Source organism: Bubalus bubalis, chromosome 5, assembly GCF_019923935.1.
Source record: "Bubalus bubalis isolate 160015118507 breed Murrah chromosome 5, NDDB_SH_1, whole genome shotgun sequence".
Taxonomy (NCBI): Eukaryota; Metazoa; Chordata; class Mammalia; order Artiodactyla; family Bovidae; genus Bubalus; species Bubalus bubalis.
Genome location: NC_059161.1, coordinates 9,435,904 through 9,460,404, shown reverse-complemented (window position 1 = coordinate 9,460,404; position 24,501 = coordinate 9,435,904). Strand labels below are relative to the sequence as shown.

Genomic DNA, 24,501 nt, shown 5'->3' with positions numbered 1-24,501 from the left:
ACTGAATGGCGAGCGACATTCCTTGTTTTAACCCCAGATATTTCCTTTGTCATTTTTAAACAATGAGCAAACTTTACTGAACAGAGGTATTCTTGGGCACTTATTCTTGTGCAGATATAATCAGCATTTTATAAGTGGCAAAATAATAAAAGAATTATTTGAGGTGATACTATTAATTTCATATCAGGACATTCATTCTTAATGGATTTTTTTAAGGATTGAACATTAACTGTTTGTTGAATTTTTGAAAAATCAAATTCATTGAGGGAATTCCCTGGTGGTCCAGCATTTAGGGCTCCACGGTTTCACTGTTGAGGGCCTGGGTTCAATCCCTGGTCTGGGAATTAAGATCCCATAAGCAGTGCAGCCAAAAGAAAAAAAGGAATCATTCATTGAGGCATAATTTGTGTGTAAAAAAGTTACCAAATGTAAGTAGTCATGAAGCCACTGCCTGGAATGTTTCACCCCCAGAACTTCATCGTGCCCCTTTGTGGTCAGTCTTTCTTTAGCTTTCGGCAGCCGTTTTCCACTTTCTGTCTTCATAGTTTTGCCTTTTCCAGAATGTCATATAATATATAGTCATGCAGTAGTCTTTTGGGTCTGACTTCTTTCATTTAGCACGGTGATTTTGAGATCCGCCCATGTTGTCGCATCAGTAACGGGTTCCTTTTTTTTTGCTGCTGCTGTTCTGTCATTAAGTTGTGTCTGACTCTTCCTGACCCCATGGACCATAGCACCCCAGGCTTCCCTGAACTTCACTATCTCCTGGAGCTTGCTCAAACTAATGTCCATTGAGTCGGTGATGCCATCCAACCTTCTCATCCTCTGTTGCCTCCTTCTCCTCCTGCCCTCAATCTTTCCCAGCATCAGGGTCTTTTCCAGTGAGTCGGCTCTTCGCATCAGGTGACCAAAGTATTAGAGCTTCAGCTTCAGCATCAGTCCTTCCAATGAATATTCAGGGTTGATTTCCTTTAGGATTGACTGGTTTGATCTTGCTGTCCAAGGAACTCTCAAGAGTCCTCTCTAGCACTGCAATCTGAAATCATCAATTCTTCGGTATTCAGCCTTGCATATGGTCCAACTCTCACATCTGTACACGACTGCTAGAAAAACCATAGCTTTGACTAGATGGACCTTTGTTGGCAAAATGATGTCTCTGTTTTTTAATATGCTGTCTAGGTTTGTCAATGGCACCCCACTCCAGTTCTCTTGCCTGGAAAGTCCCATGGATGGAGGAGCCTGGTGGGCTGCAGTCCATGGGATCACGAAGAGTCGGACACGACTGAGCGACTTCCCTTTCACTTTTCACTTTCATGCATTGGTGAAGGAAATGGCAACCCACTCCAGTGTTCTTGCCTGGAGAATCCCAGGGACGGGGGAGCCTGGTGGGCTGCCGTCTATGGGGTCGCACAGAGTCGGACACGACTGAAGCGACTTAGCAGCAGCAGCAGCAGCAGCTAGGTTTGTCATAGCTTTTCTTCCAAGGAGCAAACATCTTTTAATTTCATGGCTGCAGTCACTGTCCACAGAGATTTTGGAGCCCAAGAAAATGAAGTCTGTATTTTTTTCCCTATCTATTTGCTATGAAGTGATGGGACCGGATCCCATGATCTTAGTTTCTTGAACGCTGAGTAGGAGACTGTAGTATGGAGGTACCACAGTTTGTTTATTCATTCACCAGTTGATGGACTGGGAATTTTTTGCCATTCTAGTAGATGTGTAGTGGTATCTTACTGTTGTTTTTAATTTATAGTTCCTGGATGACTAATAATGATGAGCATCTGTTCATGTGCTTATATTTGCCATCCATATTTCCCTTTTAATGAAATTTCTCTTCATATCTTGCCCATTTAAAAAACTGAGTTTTCTAGAGACATAAGAACTATGGATGAGGAGGGAGGAGTCAAGATGGCGGAGGAGTAGGACGGGGAGAACACTTTCTCCCCCACAAATTCATCAAAAGAGCATTTAAACGTCGAGTAAATTCCACAAAACAACTTCTGAATGCCGGCAGAGGACATCAGGCACCCAGAAAAGCAACCCAACTCTTGGAAAGGAGAGAGAAGAAATACAGCTCCATCCACCAGAACATCGACACAAGCTTCCCTAACCAGGAAACCTTGACAAGCCACCTGTACAAACCCACACACAGTGAGGAAATGCCACAATAAAGAGAACTCCACAAACTGCCAGAATACAGAAAGGACACCCCAAACTCAGCAATTTAAACAAGATGAAGAGACAGAGGAATAGCCAGCAGATAAAGGAACAGGATAAATGCCCACCAAACCAAACAAAAGAGGAAGAGATAGGGAATCTACCTGATAAAGAATTCCGAATAATGATAGTGAAATTGATCCAAAATCTTGAAATTAAAATGGAATCACAGATAAATAGCCTGGAGGCAAGGATTGAGAAGATGCAAGAAAGGTTTAACAAGGACTTAGAAGAAATAAAAAAGAGTCAATATATAATGAATAATGCAATAAGTGAAATTAAAAACACTCTGGAGGCAACAAATAGTAGAATAACAGAGGCAGAAGATAGGATTAGTGAATTAGAAGATAGAATGGTAGAAATAAATGAATCAGAGAGGATAAAAGAAAAACGAATTAAAAGAAATGAGGACCATCTCAGAGACCTCCAGGACAATATTAAACGCTACAACATTCGAATCATAGGGGTCCCAGAAGAAGAAGACAAAAAGAAAGACCATGAGAAAATACTTGAGGAGATAATAGTTGAAAACTTCCCTAAAATGGGGAAGGAAATAATCACCCAAGTCCAAGAAACCCAGAGAGTCCCAAACAGGATAAACCCAAGGCAAAACACCCCAAGACACATATTAATCAAATTAACAAAGATCAAACACAAAGAACAAATATTAAAAGCAACAAGGGAAAAACAACAAATAACACACAAGGGAATACCCATGAGGATAACAGCTGACCTTTCAATAGAAACTCTTCAAGCCAGGAGGGAATGGTAAGACATACTTAAAAAGACACATATTAATCAAATTAACAAAGATCAAACACAAAGAACAAATATTAAAAGCGGCAAGGGAAAAACAACAAATAACACACAAGGGAATACCCATAAGGATAACAGCTGACCTTTCAATAGAAACTCTTCAAACCAGGAGGGAATGGCAAGACATACTTAAAATGATGAAAGAAAATAACCTACAGCCCAGATTATTGTACCCAGCAAGGATCTCGTTCAAGTATGAAGGAGAAATCAAAAGCTTTTCAGACAAGCAAAAGCTGAGAGAATTCTGCACCACCAACCAGCTCTCCAACAAATACTAAAGGATATTCTCTAGACAGGAAACACAAAAACGGTGTATAAATTCGAACCCAAAACAATAAAGTAAATGGCAACGGGATCATACTTATCAGTAATTACCTTAAATGTAAATGGGTTGAATGCCCCAACCAAAAGACAAAGACTGGCTGAATGGATACAAAAACAAGACCCCTACATATGTTGTCTACAAGAGACCCACCTCAAAACAGGGGACACATACAGACTGAAAGTGAAGGGCTGGAAAAAGATTTTCCATGCAAATAGGGACCAAAAGAAAGCAGGAGTAGCAATACTCATATCAGATAAAATAGACTTTAAAACAAAGACTGTGAAAAGAGACAAAGATGGTCACTACATAATGATCAAAGGATCAATCCAAGAAGAAGATATAACAATTATAAATATATATGCACCCAACATGGGAGCACCGCAGTATGTAAGACAAATGCTAACAAGTATGAAAGGAGAAATTAACAACAACACAATAATAGTGGGAGACTTTAATACCCCACTCACACCTATGGATAGATCAACTAAACAGAAAATTAACAAGGAAACACAAACTTTAAATGATACAATAGACCAGTTAGACCTAATTGATATCTATAGGACATTTCATCCCAAAACAATGAATTTCACCTTTTTCTCAAGCGCACATGGAACCTTCTCCAGGATAGATCACATCCTGGGCCATAAAGCTAGCCTTGGTAAATTCAAAAAAATAGAAATCATTCCAAGCATCTTTTCTGACCACAATGCAGTAAGATTAGATCTCAATTACAAGAGAAAAACTATTAAAAATTCCAACATATGGAGGCTGAACAACACGCTGCTGAATAACCAGCAAATCACAGAAGAAATCAAAAAAGAAATCAAAATTTGCATAGAAACGAATGAAAATGAAAACACAACAACCCAAAACCTGTGGGACACGGTAAAAGCAGTCCTAAGGGGAAAGTTCATAGCAATACAGGCACACCTCAAGAAACAAGAAAAAAGTCAAATAAATAACCTAACTCTACACCTAAAGCAACTAGAAAAGGAAGAAATGAAGAACCCCAGGGTTAGTAGAAGGAAAGAAATCTTAAAACTTAGAGCAGAAATAAATGCAAAAGAAACAAAAGAGACCATAGCAAAAACCAACAAAGCCAAAAGCTGGTTCTTTGAAAGGATAAATAAAATTGACAAACCATTAGCCAGACTCATCAAGAAACAAAGGGAGAAAAATCAAATCAATAAAATTAGAAATGAAAATGGAGAGATCACAACAGACAACACAGAAATACAAAGGATCATAAGAGAGTACTATCAACAATTATATGCCAATAAAATGGACAATGTGGAAGAAATGGACAAATTCTTAGAAAAGTACAACTTTCCAAAACTCGACCAGGAAGAAATAGAAAATCTTAACAGACCCATCACAAGCACAGAAATTGAAACTGTAATCCAAAATCTTCCAGCAAACAAAAGCCCAGGTCCAGACGGCTTCACAGCTGAATTCTACCAAAAATTTAGAGAAGAGCTAACACCTATCCTGCTCAAACTCTTCCAGAAAATTGCAGAGGATGGTAAACTTCCAAGCTCATTCTATGAGGCCACCATCACCCTAATACCAAAACCTGACAAAGATGCCACAAAAAAAGAAAACTACAGGCCAATATCACTGATGAACATAGATGCAAAAATCCTTAACAAAATTCTAGCAATCAGAATCCAACAACACATTAAAAAGATCATACACCATGACCAAGTGGGCTTTATCCCAGGGATGCAAGGATTCTTCAATATCCGCAAATCAATCAATGTAATACACCACATTAACAAATTGAAAAATAAAAACCATATGATTATCTCAATAGATGCAGAGAAAGCCTTTGACAAAATTCAACATCCATTTATGATCAAAACTCTCCAGAAAGCAGGAATAGAAGGAACATACCTCAACATAATAAAAGCTATATATGACAAACCCACAGCAAACATTATCCTCAATGGTGAAAAATTGAAAGCATTTCCTCTAAAGTCAGGAACAAGACAAGGGTGCCCACTTTCACCATTACTATTCAACATAGTTTTGGAAGTTTTGGCCACAGCAATCAGAGCAGAAAAAGAAATAAAAGGAATCCAAATTGGAAAAGAAGAAGTAAAGCTCTCACTGCAGATGACATGATCCTCTACATAGAAAACCCTAAAGACTCCACCAGAAAATTACTAGAACTAATCAATGACTATAGTAAAGTTGCAGGATATAAAATCAACACCCAGAAATCCCTTGCATTCCTATACACTAATAATGAGAAAACAGAAAGAGAAATTAAGGAAACAATTCCATTCACCATTGCAACGGAAAGAATAAAATACTTAGGAATATATCTACCTAAAGAAACTAAAGACCTATATATAGAAAACTATAAAACACTGGTGAAAGAAATCAAAGAGGACACTAACAGATTGAAAAATATACCATGTTCATGGATTGGAAGAATCAATATAGTGAAAATGAGTATACTACCCAAAGCAATCTATAGATTCAGTGCAATCCCTATCAAGCTACCAACAGCATTCTTCACAGAGCTAGAACAAATAATTTCACAATTTGTATGGAAATACAAAAAACCTCGAATAGCCAAAGCGATCTTGAGAAAGAAGAATGGAACTGGAGGAATCAACCTACCTGACTTCAGGCTCTACTACAAAGCCACAGTTATCAAGACAGTATGGTACTGGCACAAAGACAGAAATATAGATCAATGGAACAAAATAGAAAGCCCAGAGATAAATCCACGCACATATGCACACCTTATCTTTGACAAAGGAGGCAAGAATATACAATGGATTAAAGAGAATCTCTTTAACAAGTGGTGCTGGGAAATCTGGTCAACCACTTGTAAAAGAATGAAACTAGAACACTTTCTAACACCATACACAAAAATAAACTCAAAATGGATTAAAGTTCTAAACGTAAGACCAGAAACTATAAAACTCCTAGAGGAGAACATAGGCAAAACACTCTCTGACATACATCACAGCAGGATCCTCTATGACCCACCTCCCAGAATATTGGAAATAAAAGCAAAAATAAACAAATGGGACCTAATTAACCTTAAAAGCTTCTGCACATCAAAGGAAACTATTAGCAAGGTGAAAAGACAGCCTTCAGAATGGGAGAAGATAATAGCAAATGAAGCAACTGACAAACAACTAATCTCGAGAATATACAAGCAACTCCTCCAGCTCAACTCCAGAAAAATAAATGACCCAATCAAAAAATGGGCCAAAGAACTAAATAGACATTTCTCCAAAGAAGACATACAGATGGCTAACAAACACATGAAAAGATGCTCAACATCACTCATTATCAGAGAAATGCAAATCAAAACCACTATGAGGTACCATTTCACACCAGTCAGAATGGCTGTGATCCAAAAGTCTACAAGTAATAAATGCTGGAGAGGGTGTGGAGAAAAGGGAACCCTCTTACACTGTTGGTGGGAATGCAAACTAGTACAGCCACTATGGAGAACAGTGTGGAGATTCCTTAAAAAACTGGAAATAGAACTGCCTTATGATCCAGCAATCCCACTGCTGGGCATACACACTGAGGAAACCAGAAGGGAAAGAGACACGTGTACCCCAATGTTCATCGCAGCACTGTTTATAATAGCCAGGACATGGAAGCAACCTAGATGTCCATCAGCAGATGAATGGATAAGAAAGCTGTGGTACATATACACAATGGAGTACTACTCAGCCATTAAAAAGAATACATTTGAATCAGTTCTAATGAGGTGGATGAAACTGGAGCCTATTATACAGAGTGAAGTAAGCCAGAAAGAAAAACACCAATACAGTATACTAACGCATATATATGGAATTTAGAAAGATGGTAACAGTAACCTTGTGTACGAGACAGCAAAAGAGACACTGATGTATAGAACAGTCTTATGGACTCTGTGGGAGAGGGAGAGAGTGGGAAGATTTGGGAGAATGGCATTGAAACATGTAAAATATCATGTATGAAACGAGTTGCCAGTCCAGGTTCGATGCACGATACTGGATGCTTGGGGCTGGTGCACTGGGACGACCCAGAGGGATGGAATGGGGAGGGAGGAGGGAGGAGGGTTCAGGATGGGGAGCACATGTATACCTGTGGCGGATTCATTTTGATATTTGGCAAAACTAATAGAATTATGTAAAGTTTAAAAATAAAATAAAATTGAAGAACAACAACAAAAAAAGAACTATGGATGAAGTCCTTTATCAGATACATGTTCTATAAATATCTCTTCCAGTATGTGGCATGTTTTTTTATTCTCAGAAAAGTATATTTTGAACAGCATAAGTTTTAAATTTTTATGAACTTTTAACTTATCATTTTTTAATCTTTTAGTCTAAAAAGCCCACTTTTTGTGTTTTATCTAAGAATTATTTGCATAATACAAGCATACAAAGATTTCTTCCTTTATTCTATGTGCTTCATAATTTAGGTCTTACTCTTACGTCTGTGGTTCATTTTGAATTAATTTTTGTATATGGTGCAAATTAAGGATTTAGTTTCTTTCTTTTTTTCCTCTTTTAAATTTCTCTTCTGATTTCTTCTTTTATACTTATAATTCTTTCAATGATTCATCTTATTGGGTTTTTTAAATAACTGTGTTGCTTAATTTCCAGTATATTTGAACATTTTAAAATATTTTTCTCTTACTGATTTTTAATTTAATTCCATTGTGTTGTAATAGAGAACATACATAATATGATTTCAGTCCTTGCATATTTGTTGAAATTTACTTGTGGCCCCAAATATTCTATCAAGTCAACCTTTTAAAAAAAAAGTTTCTCTTTCATTATATCTTAAGAAGGTGGCACTTGCCAAAATTACTATTTCATATGTCGTTTTTATTTTTGAAAACATAACGAGCTACTGTTGTACTTTATCTAATTGTTAAGAATGATTGTAATTTTACTGTGTAAATAATTTTAGTCTGTAATACTATGTTGGTATTTGTTGTTTTTGCCTTACTATAGTCAAAAATTTCTAATCTGTTCTTTCCTTTTAATGGTTTCCATAGGTCTAAGATCTGGCAAGCTTGGTGAACAGTGTGAAGCAGTTGTCCGCTTTCCCAGGCTCTTTCAGAAGTATCCATTCCCCATTCTCATCAATTCTGCATTCCTAAAGTTAGCTGATGTTTTCAGAGTTGGGTAAGTCTTTTTAAGCCCTTGGTGCCCTAAAGCACTTTGTTCACATTTCTTTGTTTTATATTATAGTGTGTATTCTTTTTGCCTTTTAGGACTTCCACATGATGGTTTTTTACCATTTTAGTGGACACACATGGAAATTCACAACAAATTTTAGTGTGAAATTTAATAGCATTTTGAGCCAAAGTAGAGTATAAGGCAGAGAGTACTTATTTCTTTGGGGGACAGGATAATTCAAAATGAAAGACAACCTTGATATATAATTGTGTATTTTGGAAATATCTGTGGCTTTGTGCAGTTCATTTTGAGAAGTTTCTGATTTAACAATTTATTTTTATAACATGAGATTACATGTTACATGAGAACTGTGAAGTGCCTGAAACATGTAAGCAAAGCCTGAATATATACCTGTTCTTTCTCTATGCCATTCCCTCTCCCACTTCTTTCCACCATTCTCCATATACTCGTGTGTTTACACACACACCTAATCAGACTTGCAGAAAAGAAGCTGTAGAATTAGCTTGAGAGGAGGAAGACCATCTTCTTGGTTCTAGTAGGATTGAGGAGATTGAGTTTGGCTCCCAGGCTTCTCTCTACATTACGGCTGTTTGGGTGCCTTCCTGTAGGGCTGCAGGCTCTGCTAACTGCTTATGCTTAGTGCTCATCTCAGGGTTCTGCATCCATCGGTTCTACCAACCATGGGTCAAAAATATGTGGGAAGATAATTCCAGAAAGTTCCAAAAAGCAAAACTTGAACTTGCCACCCACTGGCCACTAGTTACATTGTACTTATACTTGTTTACATAGCGTTTGCATTGTATTAGGTATTATAAGTAATCTAGAGATGATTTAAACTATGTGAAAGGATGCGCAGGCACTGTGCCATTTTACAGAAGGGAGTTCAGTCTCCAAGGATTTGGGTTTGGTGGGGGGCTCGTCCTGGAATCAGTTCCCCTGCACACTGAGGATATCACAGGATGACTGTACAGACTTTTGACTGTTTCTGTGGTAAAACAGAATGTTAAGATTGAAAAACATTGGCCTGTTGCTAAAATTTATTAATATCATTTGTGTTGCTTTGATTCCTAATTAAATATTACTTTCCTAAAGTGGTCTAATTCATTTTATCTGTGGTTCTTCCTAGAAACAATTTCCTGAGGCTTTGTGTTCTTAAAGTTACCCAACAAAGTGAGAAGCATTTGGAGAAGATCCTAAATGTGGATGAGTTTGTGAAGAGAATTTTCTCTGTGATTCATAGTAATGACCCTGTTGCAAGAGCCATCACACTCCGGTATATTCTGTTACGCCACTGAGTCACCACAAGATTGTTTGAGTTGTATTTCTATACCCCCAAAAGGCCGTACATTTACTTCTGTTATTCTGAATATTAAGAATTCATTTTTGTTTTTCCTAGTAAGAGTCAATGAGAAAATATGGTAACCATCCCAATCTGTAAATGCTTTAGAGCTAACCGTCTGTGATACAGTTTTGGTAACTTATGTTTCAGACACTCCTTTTGTAGGTAGATGTTCTGATCTGTTAACTCAAATGTAAGTATGGTTTGAAAGAAAGAAAGAAAGTGAAGTTGCTCAGTCATGTCCGACTCTTTGTGACCCCCGTGGACTGTAGCCTACCAAGCTCCTCCATCCATGGGATTTCCCAGGCAAGAATACTGGAGTGGGTTGCCATTTCCTTTTCCAGGGGATCTTCCCAACCCAGGGATCGAACCTGGGTCTCACGCACTGCAGGCAGACGCTTTAACCTCTGAGCCACCAGGGAAGCCTCATGCTTATTTTGAACTTTTACCTTTCTGACCTTGTTCTTCCTGTTTCATGTCCGTTTTCTGTATTCATTTTTGGTTATGTGCTCATTTTTATATATGATAATTTATATCTCGACTCCTTGGAGAATGCCAGGTACAACCACCTTAGTTTCTTCAGCATTTCCTTTTCTTTCTTGGCATTAAAAAAATTTTGGTAGAATTTCATTTCGTAAGCCTTAAAACCAGCTTGAACCATATCCTCTTTTTAGGTCTGTCATCTATGAAATTAGTATGTGTAAACTTTGGATTTTTGAAATTCACTTTCCTAAACTATACCTTCCTCTATTCTGATATGAGCTCCAGGGGACATCCTCTGCTTCTCCTGATGTTGAGAGATTTGAAAATCATGATACAAGTAATTACTGATGTGGAAAAAAGACTGGGAAGTCTTACATTTTTACTTTGTGGGTCTGCTTAATAGTAAAAATATTGGACTCTTAATACTTTGCTAAAATGGACTTCTTTATACAACATTGGAAAATTGGCATTTTGATGCTTTAATAATTCAAAAGTTTGTTTTCCTGGACTCTCTTTGGTACTTGGCATGTACTTCAAGGTGATTTTTTTTTAAATTTTTGCTTGTGTTAAATTAACCATGTTAATTTTTCTTACATGTTGAAGTATGGAAAAATGTTTACAGAATTTGAGTCACTAATTTCTAAAATTGATATGTCATTAACCTGAGATTTATGGACTGGCCTACAAACTTTAGTTTTGGTAAGCTTTGCCTGTTTCTTCCATTTCTGACCTTGAACTTACTGTATTTCCATTCTTTTTGGGTTTCTCTGTTTGCGTAGGATGTTGGGAAGTCTGGCATCAATAATTCCTGAGAGGAAGAATGCTCATCATAGTATTCGGCAGAGTCTGGATTCACATGATAATGTAGAAGTTGAAGCTGCTGTTTTTGCTGCCGCTAACTTCTCTGCACAGTCGAAGTAAGTCTAGGCCTTTTATAGTTTGGCTCCCCAAGAAGAGGTTTTGAAAGAATAGCTCATTTATATATGTAAACACTAAGGGATATAGAAAAATGTAAACGGCAAGATGTATTTTCCAAGGGTGTTTCTATCATGTTGGGAAAACAGGACTTAATCCATAAAACAGAAGAGTTAAGTACAGATGTTGGCATTAACTGTAAATGAAATTAAAGTTCCCAGAAGGACAGGATCAGCCTGAGATTAGAATAGTTGGGGAAGGCTTCATTGGGAAGCAGAAGCTTTGTCCATTGAGGTGTCTTCCCCAAACCTATACTGTCCTAATACTGAATTATTCTTTTCTTACTATCTTCTCAAGTCTGCAGTTTGACAGAGATAATAACTGGAATTGAAACCAATTTTAACTTCTTAGGGGTATCATAATCTATTATCTTATAAAATAGTATTTCTCTCTCCATATATATATTATTTTTTGATGAAACATTGGCCATAGTTTTATTAATGTGTTTGACTTACTGGATTATCCTCTCTAAAAAATAATACTATTTCTTTTACTGACTGATGATGTGAAAATAACACTGCTTTCTGGAGGGCATTTTGGTAATATGTATTTTGTACATCCCTTGGACCTAGAAAATCCACTTATAAGAATTTATCCTAAGGAATCATCAGTGTGTACTCATACTTACTTGCAAGGATGCTAGTTATAGGGTTATAATAACAAAAAAAATTAGTAACAAATTCCAACGAGTGTGCCAGTAAGATAAATAGGATTATACAGTGAAATACTATGTCAGCTTTTATAACTGATTTATTTTAGAAATATATTTGAAAACAGGTTACATAATAGGTTATATGATATTACAGATTTATTTGAAAAGCAAGTATTTAGGATATGTATTGAAATATTGTCTCTGAGTGAAGATATTATCTTATTTTTATTTTCTTTTTTACAAATTTCTGAATATCCTGCTAGGAGCAAATTTTGGTTTTATAATCAGGTGACTAATGAATTTTTTAATGTAAAAATAGCATTTATATTAAGAGCCTCTGCTAAATTTGGATAAGACTTGAAATAGTTAGGAGAAGGCAATGGCACCCCACTCCAGTACTCTTGCCTGGAAAATCCCATGGACGGAGGAGCCTGGTAGGCTGCAGTCCATGGGGTCGCGAAGAGTCGGACACGGCTGAGCGACTTCACTTTCACTTTTCACTTTCCTGCATTGGAGAAGGAAATGGCAACCCACTCCAGTGTTCTTTCCTGGAGAATCCCAGGGACAGGGGAGCCTGGTGGGCTGCCGTCTATGGGGTCGCACAGAGTCGGACATGACTGAAGCAACTTAGCAGCAGCAACGATCTTTATAGTTTAATTATATGCTCATTCATCTCTTCAACTGCTCTTATCAAACCTTCAGAATTCCAGGATTATTCATTGGAAAAGGAGATTAGAGAACGTAAACTGTGTAGTCTTTATTTACTGATTGAAAGTAGTAGGTGTGACAGTAATTGAGGAAGAGAAATATCTAAGTAAAGATGATCCCTATTTGTGCTTTTGAAAATTGGCATTTTTTTTCTTACTGAGAGTCCATGGGTATTGCAAGAACTTTTTAAAAATTACTTTTATTGGTTAAGAGTTATATCTGATGAATATTTATCACACTGTCAAGGTGTGAGTACTTTAAATCTGTCCAATTAAGTGTGTCCTTGGAGTAGCTCTAAAAATAGTTTTCTAAATATAGATGATAAATTTGTGGTTTAGTATTAGAATGTGCTTACGAAAATCATTTTTGTCTCAGTTTTTCTCATGTGTTATTATCAGAAGCTAATTTTATCAGCTGTGGAATTTCTGATCTATCTTGGAAAAGGTTAAGACTAAGTAACATAGTGAAGGCTATGGTTTTTCCTGTGGTCATGTATGGATGTGAGAGTTGGACTGTGAAGAAGGCTGAGCGCCGAAGAATTGATGCTTTTGAACTGTGGTGTTGGAGAAGACTCTTGAGAGTCCCTTGGACTGCAAGGAGATCCAACCAGTCCATTCTGAAGGAGATCAGCCCTGGGATTTCTTTGGAAGGAATGATGCTGAAGCTGAAACTCCAGTACTTTGGCCACCTCATGTGAAGAGTTGACTCACTGGAAAAGACTCTGATGCTGGGAGGGATTGGGGGCAGGAGGAGAAGGGGACGACAGAGGATGAGATGGCTGGATGGCATCGCTGACTCGATGGACGTGAGTCTGGGTGAACTCCGGGAGTTGGTGATGGACCGGGAGGCCTGGCGTGCTGTGATTCATGGGGTCGCAAAGAGTCGGACACGACTGAGCGACTGATCTGATCTGAACATAGGAACAACATGATTCTTCATTTATAGAATTGATGACCAGTAAACATTTAACAGTTTATATAGAAGCAGTTTTTAATATACCAGGCTTCAATATGGTATACTTGTGATTTGTGATGTTTAAACATACCAAATTAGTGCAATAGTTAAGTCTGAAGTACTTAGCAGAATGTATTAGAGAGTGAAAATCAAGAAAATACACCTTTTCCAGATTAGCATTTACCATGGGAAGTTCCATGGACAGAGGAGCCTGGTGGGCTGCAATCCATGGGGTCACAAAGAGTCAGACACGACTGAACAACCACGCACACATACACACATGCATGCACTTCGCTCAGAAATGATGACCTGGTTTGAGATCAGATATCTCAACCAGTACAGATGGATTTTTATCTTACTATCTTTATTAGTTTGGGATCTTAGAGTAGTTGACCAAAAAAAAGCTTTAAAAATTGATTTAATCCTGTTTCTACCTGTCTGCTACCATAACCACAGGTAACTTGTTCTGAGGGTGTGCTTGCTCAGTTGTGGCCAGCTCTTTGTGACCCCATGGACTATAGCCCGCCAGGCTCTTCTGTCCATGAAATTTTCCAGGCTAGAATACTGGAGCAGGTTGCCAGTTCCTTCTCTAAGGGATTTTCCTGACCCAGGGATTGAACCTGTTTCTTTTGCATTTCCTGCATTGGCAGGCGGATTCTTGACCGCTGTGCCACCAGAAAGGTTTTAATTGTTAAGAGCGAGTCCCAGAGGAGGAATTGCAAACCCCAATGACTTCAGGAACCTGGAGGCATTGTCAAGCAGAGTGGTGACCTCTAGTGGTCACTGGTGGACTGGACTGTGCACAGCATCGGAAAGGGTAACTGCTCCTGGGTACCAGCTGACAGTGATGGTGCAGGAACGTGCGACCGGTGTTGTCAGATGTGCACTTGGGGTGGGAGGAAGCTGGAGAATCAGATTATTCTTCAGTCTCAGCGAATGAGACTATATATTCTTAACGTGTTTTTAATGCTGACATTAAGAGTTTTAAAAATATTATTAGACCCAAAAAAAGGAAAACTCCAGGCTTCAAATTTGCAGTTGATTGACCCTAGAGGCCCGTAACAAATTTTTAAACTTTGCATTTTTTAAAAAAGTTATTATTTAGTTAGTTAAGACATACTTAGTGAATATCCATTATGTCCAAACTCTATTCCAAGCACCAGGCATACAGGAGTGGAAAAGATGAATGCTCTGTTGCTATGTAAACCCACAATAGTTTCAGCTGCTCATTAATGTTACAGAAAAATAAAGTAGTTTTATCATTACGATGATGACCTAAGTAAGCTCCTTAGGTAGAGTGATCGGGGATAGCCTCCCAGAAGAGGTGGCATTTGAGCTGAAACAGTCCTGAAGAAGAGGCAGCCATCTGGAGGAAGGATATTCCAAGCAGAAGGAATAACAAATACAAGAGCGCTCTGAAATTGAACAGGTCATCTATAGATACCTAATACACCTCTTGCCTTGTACCCAAAAGACATTTAGAGCTTACTTTTTCTTACTGAATATAAGGCTGATATCAGAGCAGTAATTTTCAAACTATTTGGTATCAGAATCTCTTTACACTCTTTGGCATTATTGACGTCCTCAAAGAGCTTTTTTTGTTTATATAGATTACATCGATTGGTATTTACTGTATTAGAGATGAAAATGCCTAAACTTAAAATATATTATTAATTCATTTAAAGAATAACAAATTCCTAATGTGTTGACACAAAAATATCTTTATGAAAATATTTTTCCAAAACAAAAATCAATTTTGTGGGAAGAGGGACGTTGTTTTTTACATTTTGACAAATCTCTTTAATGTCGAGCTGGATTGTCACATCTGGTTCTGCATTTACCATTTCTTTTGCAATGTGTTGTTTTGGTTAAAGTATACGAAAAAATGCCAGCCTCACACAGATACATAGTTGAAAAAGAGAGGAGTATTTTTAAAGATTTGTAGGTAATTATGGATATTTTTCCTTGATCTCTAACAGAACCAGAAAATTGTTGGTTCATAAAAGTTAGTTGCAATGTGAACTCTAAAACCATATCAGTGAACATGTACTATTACATTGAAATCTGTTGGCATCCCTTACCTATGTGTGGTTTTATAACTTAGACATTGGTCTTTTGGGAAATATTGGTTCACTCTGTTAATGCAGGTCTACCAGATGTTGGCCCTTTCCATTGTAAAATATCAAATTTGTTGTTAAATATCAAAGGATCATATTTGTTGTTATCACCACTGATCTCATCAGGAAAGGCTTTAAGTATTAAGCTGTCAAGCTCATGGTGACAGATACAAGTTTTCTGAAGTGCTAGTTTTTGTTTAGAAGCTATGATTGGCAAAAAATTTACCCAGTTATTGTTCTTTAAGTTACATGCTTGCTTTATTTATCTTTTTAGAAGATATCTGCAAATAGCCATTTCTGAATAGTTATGGAGTTTCATGAAAAAATGGCTAGTTCATCTCATAACTCTAAGGATTGCGTGGTGCTTACCCTGCAGACAGCCGCTGTGTAATTTATATGTGCTTTTTATTTTGTCAGAGAATGTTAAAATAATATCTTAATGGCAGAAAATATTTTATATAGACATCCATTGAACTGCAGAGCGAAAGTATTTCATGCCTTATGTGTCATGAATCATGACTGAAAGAACCAAGTTTGATCATGTTACCTGTATCATCTTTCCTTACATATTATATAGTTTTATCCCAAGCATTCATGTTACTGATAACTTTTGCAACATTCAGTGTTATTTCAGTTACAACAGACTCAAAAGCAACACCTTAGAAAATACTTTTCAGATATATAATATTTTGAAAATGGCTACTTTTAAAATTTTTTATTTATTTTAATTGAAGTATATTTAACAATGTTATTTTTAGGTATACAGCAGAGTATTCAATTTTTATATATATATAAATTTTTATATATATATCTTTTTTATATTCTTTTCCCATATAGGTTATTATAAAATATTGAACATAGTTCCCTGTGCTGTATAGTAGGTCCTATTGGTTGTCTAGTTTATATTTAGTGGTGTGTGTATATTAATCCCTAACTTCTAATTTATCCCTCCTCCCCCCCTTTCCCTTGGTGACTACAAATCTGTTTTCTATATCTGTGGGTCTATCTCTGTTTTGTAAATAAGTTCATTTCTATCATTTTTTTTTTGATTCCACGTATAAGGGATATCATAAGATGTTTGTCTTTCCTAATCTGGCTTATTTCATTGGGTATGATAATCTCTGGGTTCATCCATGTTGCTGCACATGGTATTATTTCTTCTTTTTGTGGCTGAGTTATGTTCCATTGTATGTATATACCACGTCTTCTTCGTCCATTCATCTCTTGATGGATGTTTAGGTTGCTTCCATGGCTTGGCTATTGTAAATAGTGCTGCAGTCAACACTGAGGTGCATGTATCTGTTCAAATTATGTTTTTCTCCGAGTGTGTGCCCAGTGCGGGGATCGCAGGATCATACGGTAGCTCTGGTTTTAGTTTTTTAGGGAACCTCCGTACTGGTTTCCAGAGTAGCTGCACCAGTTTACCTTCCCACTAACCTCGTAGGTGGGTTCCCTTTCCTCCACACCTTCTCCAGAATTTATTATTTGTAGACTTTTTGATAAATGGCTGTTCTGACTGGTGTGGGGTGATACCTCATTGTATTATAGTTTTGCTTTGCACTTCTAATAATTAGTGATGAGGGGCATCTTTTCATGTGCCTTTTGGCCATCTGTATGTCTTCTTTCTTCTTTGGAGAAATGTCTATTTAGATGTTCTGCCCACTTTTTTTTATTGAGTTTTTTGTTTTTCGATATTGAGCTGTATGAGCTGCTTGTGTATTTTGAAGGTTTATCTGTTGTCAGTTGCATCGTTTGTGTTTTCTCCCATTCTGTAGGTTGTCTTTGTGTTTTGCTTATGGTCTCCTCTGCTGTGCAAAAGCTTTTATGTTTAATTAGGTCTCATTGTTTATTTTTGTTTTTATTTCCATCTTGCTGGCAGACAGCTCCAAAAAGATATTACTGCAATTTATGTCAAAGAGCATTCTGCCTGTTTTCCTCTAGGAGTTTTATGGTATCTGGTCTTACATTTAGGTCTTTAATCTAAAAATGGCCACTTTTAAATAATTTGGCTCTACCCATATTTCCCTCTGCGTTTCTACTACTTCATACTTACTCTGTTTTTCTAAAATTCAGAATATTTTATTTTATTTTATTGTTTATATTTTATTGTTTTATTGTATATTGTTTTATTTTATTATTTTATTGTGTATTTTATTGTTTATATAAATGATTAGCTTGCGTGTCAAAAGCTTTTCTTAATTAAAAGTGTGTCCTAAAACACTGTAGACTGAGATAGTGACCTTGAGTATTTCAGACAATGTCATTCAGTAATGAAATTGCAACAGTACTCATAAATCAGAGCATCTTTCCTTGAATATCATGTGGGGACAGTGTTGGCATAAGCCCACTTGCTTTGTGGAGTTTTGGTTTTGGTTGCATTTCTTTCCCCATCCCCAGCACCTGACCTTAGGAATATTAGTTATGATTGGAATATTGCATTTCTCCTGAGCTCACTGTGTTCTATATAAGTCCTTAGAAGACTTAAGCAAATTTAATTTTTTTGGTTTTAAAGATTATACTGTTTTCTCTTTCCTAAGGGATTTTGCTGTAGGAATCTGTAACAAAATCAGTGAAATGATTCAAGGTATGTATTCTTCATTTGGTGTTACGAAGTGACTTAATGGTATTTATACTAAAAATAGCTGCTAACATTCATTAATTACTTACTGTGTGCTAGTCACTATTCATTCATTTATTCATCCAAATAATGTTTATTAAGTGTCTTCTAAATGTCAGAACTATTCTAGGAGCTTAGGATGCAATACTACACAAAGCAGAGTCCTTGCCCTCGGGTAACCTGCATTCTAATGGTGGAAGGGGTGGTAGCAATAGATGAGCCAATTTATGACATACCAGGTGCTATGGAAGAAAGGTGAGGTAAGGATAGTCCCTAGAGTCCATGGCAGGATGGAAGGGGAGATGTTTCTGTTTTATATCTTTTGATCAAGGAAGACTTCTGATCAAGTGATACTTGAGTAAGAAATGCATATTTTTAGGGGGAAAATATTCTGACCTGGGGGAAAACTCAGGGACTCTCTTCACTCTGCTAATATGCCTCCAGTATCTTCCAACTGCGACTAAACCCAAATCCAAATTGCTTACTGTAGCCTACAAAGCCTTATTCTAATCTCATCTTCCATACTGTGCTTCCCATGTATTATCCCATTTACTCTCATAATAGTCATAAAAGTAAGCTCTGGGGTTACAGCATTGCACAACTCTAGAGAACACGACTTCTTTTGTATTTTTCTAAATGGTGTGTCTTTGTATTGTGTAATTTGGCAGACTTGAATAGGTAATACTCTTCTTTTATGGAAAAGGAAATGGAGCCATAGTAAGATCACTTAGTTGGAGACCAAGATATAGTGATTGAGCTCTCTCCGGTTTCCCTTTATTCCTTTGTCTTCCCCCTCTACCTCCAGAAAAAGGCAGAAAATTTCTGCCCTGCAGAAAGCTCTCATTAGAAGCAGCATCACTCATGCATTGAGCAGGTTTTCATCACTCATGCATTGAGCAGGTTTTTGCTGAACACCTGCTGTATCAGACAGCATCTCAGCAGGAAACATGTCACACTTGAATTGCAGTAATTCAAATAGGGTTTAATGAAGGAGCCATTTACAAAGATGTGGGCAGAGTAGACTAGAGAAGATGATGTTGTCCTGCACTGTCTGAGCTGCAGGGGAGGGAGTGCTTATCAGAACCTGGAGTCACATCCAGAAGGCCACTTTGGAATACTGACCTTCAGGGGGATGCGACTTGATGTGACCCTGTAGAGGAGCCAAGGAATAAATACCCTGACCTGACCTGAACTTCCCATCTGCTGGGGCTCTCCACACAGACAGGGTAGATAGCAAGGGAGTTGATGAAAGCTATACAGGTAAGCCTCCTAGGATGCTGGAGGATTCTGTATAACTTGAGTGGTGCGTATACATGAATATAGATACAGGCATATGTAGAAATCTATTACTGTACATATTTAAGATTCATTTTTGTTTCTTTAGTTTTATCTATACAAAATTAAAGTAAATAAATAGGAATTAGGAGGTACAGAGAGAAAGGGAGAAAAGCAATGGGGTAGGAATGGGGGTGGGCTTCCCTGGTGGCTCAGATGGTAGAGAATCCACCTGCAGTGTGGGAGACCTGGGTTCAGTCCCCAGGTTGGGAAGATCCCTTGGCAGAGGGCATGGCAATAGTGGAGGGCCCACTCCAGTATTCTTGCCTGGAGAATCTCCTTGGACAGAGGAGGCTAGCGGGCTAAAGTCTATGGAGTCGCAAAGAGTTAGACATAACTGAGCAACTAAGCACAGCATAGAAATGGGGGCAAGGTAGAGGAAGATTGGAGCCCAACATACAGAAGTGGCAGGTGAGTTTGAGGAATAAATATCCTTAAATTTTAAGCTGCTTGTGTTTTTGCGAAGTAAAATTTTGAGTCTCCCTAAACATGACTTAGCAATTAAACAACAACAAAACCTTCAGTAAAGGTGTCTGTAAACACAATGAATCCTCTGACTGCTGGACTGAGAATAGGCTTGCAGAGGAGAAGGGAGGGATATGAGACAGGAGTCTGCTGTGGGGAAGCTCTTAAGTAGAGACAATACTTAGGAAACTTTACAATGATCCGGTCAGGAGATAGTGGTAGAAATGAACCAGTATGACAGCAGTGGAGGTGGAAAGACTGTCAGATTTGGTTTATATTTTGAAGATAGAAACCAACAAGATTTGTTAATAAATTTGGTTGTGAATGTGAGAGAAATAAGAGAATCAGGAAAGACTCCAGGGTCTGAGAAGCTGTGATGATGGGGTTGTCATATTTTGAAATGGGGAAAGTTTTGCACAGGCAGTTTCATAGTAAATATCAGAAATTCTCTTTGGGCCCTGTTAAGCATAAAGTACTTCTGAGATATCCCATTGGTGATGACCAGAAGGTAATGGGACATATGCATCTGAAATTCAGGGGGTAGGAATGAGAGGGGATGCAGTCTTTAAAAGCAAATAGCTGATTGCAGAAGCCATGGGATTATATCAGCTCACTCAGGGAAAGTACATAGGAGAAGAAGATAATTTATTAGCAACCCCAAGGAATATCAGAAATTAAAGTGTGGATAAAAGAGGAGAATACAAAGAGATTGAGAAAGGACAGCCAGAGGAAGGACAAAAACCAGGAAGAGTGAAAAAGCAAAAGCCATTGAGAAAGAGTTCAAAGATAGAATGGTCTTGCAAATGCATTCAGTAACTTAAGGATCAAAACAGCCATAACACAGGCCTGATCTGACCCTGCACAGAGAAAACCAGGAAGTAAATACTCTGACATTCTTCTCTCTCCCATCTCCTGGGGGTGCTCTGCTTTGGCTAAATTTGAAGAGCGGCCAAACAGTAAGGGAGTCAGTTGGTGTAAGCCACTGTTGGATGTTGAAATGTCATGTATCCACACTAACAGTTATTCACTGTGGCAAAAAGCACTCATCAGCAGAGATAAATTAGCTTTTGGCATATAAGTAGGACATTATGATTGAAAGTGTTTTGTTTACTATCACTGTTAAGCCATGCTGTAGAAGCAAAGACTTTCTGTTTATTTAGTTCCAGTGTTGACAAGAAAAGATGCTTTGGAATCAGTTCTCAATGAAATTCCAGCTGTGGATGCTGTAAAGAAAGGCAATGCTACACAAAGTTCAGAGAACTTTGCAACTGTTCCGTACATAGTCTGTTCACATCCTGATCTTGACTTAGTGTTGAAGGAGATAATTAAAATTGTAAATATAACAGGTTATCACCATTGAGTTTGTGTATATGCATGTGTATATATGTTCATGAATATGTACATGTTTTGGTATGCTGTGGGAAGAAAGAGGCAGCAAATATGACTGCTTTCTACTGTGCCTTTTAAGGATATTTTCTACTATCAGCCTGTAATTTAATAATCACCCCCAAATCAAGATAAGTACTTTTGGAAAAAAGTATTGAACTTGATTACCTCTAATATAGTATTACATAAGCATACTATATAAGCATAATATAAATTTAAACATAATACTAGTGTACTACGTGGACTTCCTGGTGGCTCAGGTGGTAAAGAATTCACCTGCAATGTGTTTTTGTTCCTTTAGTTTTATCTACACAAAATTAAAGTATATAAACAGGAATTAGGAGGTATAGGATTTCCCTGATAGCTTAGTTGGTAAATAATCCACCTGCAATGCAGGAGACCCTGGTCAATTCCTGGGTCAGGAAGATCCCCTGGAGAAGGGATAGGCTACCGACTCCAGTATTCTTGGGCTTCCCTTATGGCTCAGCTGGTAAAGAATCCGCCTGCAGTGTCGGAGACCTGGGTTGGATCTCTGGGTTGGGAAGATCCCCTGGAGAAGGGAAAGGCTACCCACTCCAGTAGTCTGGCCTGGAGAATTCCACTGACTGTATAGTCAATGGAGTCGCAAAGAGTTGGGACACCACTGAGCCACTTTCACTTTCACTCTCAGGAGGTACAGAGAGAAAGGGAGAAGAGCACAGGGTAGGAATCAGGGCAGGCTTCCCTGGTGGCTCAGGCAGTAGAAAATCCGCCTGCAGTGCAGGAGACCTGAGTTCAGCCCCTAGGTTGGGAAGATCCCCTGGCAGAGGGCATGGCAATACTGGAGGGCCCACTCCAGTGGGTTCTATCCCTGGGTCAGGAAGATCCCCTGGAAAAGGGAATGGCAACCCACTCCAGTATTCTTGTCGGGAGAAATCCTATAGACAGAGGAGTCTCGTGGGCTACAGTCCTTGGGATTGCAAAGAATCAGACATGACTGAGCGACTAACCATTGAGTGTGCTATTTGCTTTTAAATAGTCATTTTGCTAATGGAATCAGCCCTTTTGAATGTGAGGTATTATCCAGGATGAGGGTCAGAAATCTCTAAGCGTTCTTCCCATGTGCAGGTCTAGCCACGCCAGTAGACTTGAAGCTGAAGTTGATCCCCATCCTGCAGCACATGCACCACGACGCCATCTTGGCGTCCAGCGCGCGTCAGCTGCTACAGCAGCTGGTCACCGCCTATCCTTCCACCAGAATGGTGATTGTCTCTCTGCACACTTTCACTCTGCTTGCAGCTTCATCTCTGGTTGATACGCCTAAGCAGGTAATTTCAGTTTCCTTTAAACTTCCTTTTTCTTCAGTAAACTTGCCTTTTAAGTATTAATATGCTAAAAAAAAAATAAGTAAGTAACCCATAAGTTTTGATAGTATTGAGATCCCTTTCTTTGAAAGATCACAGTTTAATTTCCTTTTGCTTGTTCTTTTCCCTCTTTGTATTCACAGTATTGATTCTTGGGAGTCTTGTGAAAAAAGAGGTGGCGGTGAGGGTACAGAGCACAGCATAGAGTTGGTGTGGTAGGGAGGAAGATTTGAGTTGTATTCTCAGTGCTGATTCTTGGGAGTCTTATAAAAATTAAATGAGGTGGAGGTGAGAGTACGTGGCAGAGCATAGAGTTGGTGGGTGGAAAAAGGAAGAGTTGAGTGCTTAAGGCCAGGTCTTGTGCTAGAACCTTGCAAGTTAAGTGAAGGTATATTTTTATACAAGAGGAGAAAGGCCCGAACATGGGTACATAGCGAATAAATGACAGGGCTGTAATTTGAAATGAGCCCTATCTCAAATCTGAAAGTTTCACGAAACTACAGTGCATCCCTAACGATAATGTCAGTGATGGTGTCACTCATGGAGTGACTTCTTTCCTTTATAGATTCAGCTTTTATTGCAGTATTTGAAGAATGACCCTAGGAAAGCAGTAAAGAGACTTGCTATTCAAGATCTGAAATTACTTGCCAATAAAACACCACATACTTGGAGTAGAGAAAACATTCAGGTATGTAGAACTTCAAGCATCATTATTTTATATAGAAAAATAATATGATGTTGTCATATTACATTTCACTTTACATTTTTGTGTTATTTTTGTCATCTTAAGTGTTTGAATATAGAAGATTTCTAAGAGTATTGTTGATATTTATGGCAGAAGTTAAAACTGGCCAAGTAAATATATAAAAATTCTTTATTATTTTCCCTTTACTTTTTTCCCAGTTTTATTGAAATATAATTGACACACAGCACTGTGTAAGTTTAAGGTATATAGCAGAACGATTTAACTTAGAACATTGTAAAGTGATTATCTCAGTAAGTTTAGTGAACATCCATTTGTGTCTATCTCATATAGACACAAAATTAAAGAAAAAATTTTTTAGATTTACTTTCTTAACTAATTTCATATATAACTTACAACAGTGTTAATTATATTAACCATGTTGTACATCATATCCCTAGTACTTACCTATCTTATAAATGGAAGTTTGTGCCTTTGATTGCCTTCATCCAACTGCCCTCTGCCTCTGGTAACCACAAATCTTTTTTTCTGACTGAGTCTGCATGTTCGTTTGTTTTCTTGCTTTTGATGTGTAATTGAGCTATAACACTATTAGTTCCTCTTATGCAAGGCAGTCATTTTTTCCATGTATTTGAAAATGACCATAGTCTAGTTGTGGTGTGTCGCCATACAGGGATACTACCTAGTTACTGAAAAGCTCATATCCTTTAATGTTTAGATTTGTTGTAGTTCATTAGACTTATCTCTTAGTTTCTTTTCTAATTGTCCCATAGCAGCACCATGGCTAGTTGAGAAGCCCTGTTAAGTTGTTTATTTTATTCCTGTCTCCTTTACTCAGTTTAGGGAGAATAGTTTTGGTGCTGGCTATGATTTATTAGAGAAGAGGTAAAGCTTATTT

At 37.8% G+C, this 24,501-nt stretch overlaps 1 protein-coding gene across 2 annotated transcripts in view; it reads left to right on the top strand.

The window, feature by feature from the left end:
- Window positions 1–24,501, top strand: part of INTS7 (integrator complex subunit 7) — an 88,500-nt gene that overhangs the window by 16,325 nt on the left and 47,674 nt on the right. For both annotated transcript variants that reach the window (XM_025285434.3, XR_003109359.3), the window contains exons 2-7: window positions 8,382–8,511; window positions 9,653–9,799; window positions 11,128–11,265; window positions 18,292–18,338; window positions 22,665–22,864; window positions 23,466–23,588. In XM_025285434.3, coding sequence (XP_025141219.2) covers window positions 8,382–8,511; window positions 9,653–9,799; window positions 11,128–11,265; window positions 18,292–18,338; window positions 22,665–22,864; window positions 23,466–23,588 — 785 coding nt within the window. The remainder of the gene's footprint in view (window positions 1–8,381; window positions 8,512–9,652; window positions 9,800–11,127; window positions 11,266–18,291; window positions 18,339–22,664; window positions 22,865–23,465; window positions 23,589–24,501) is intronic.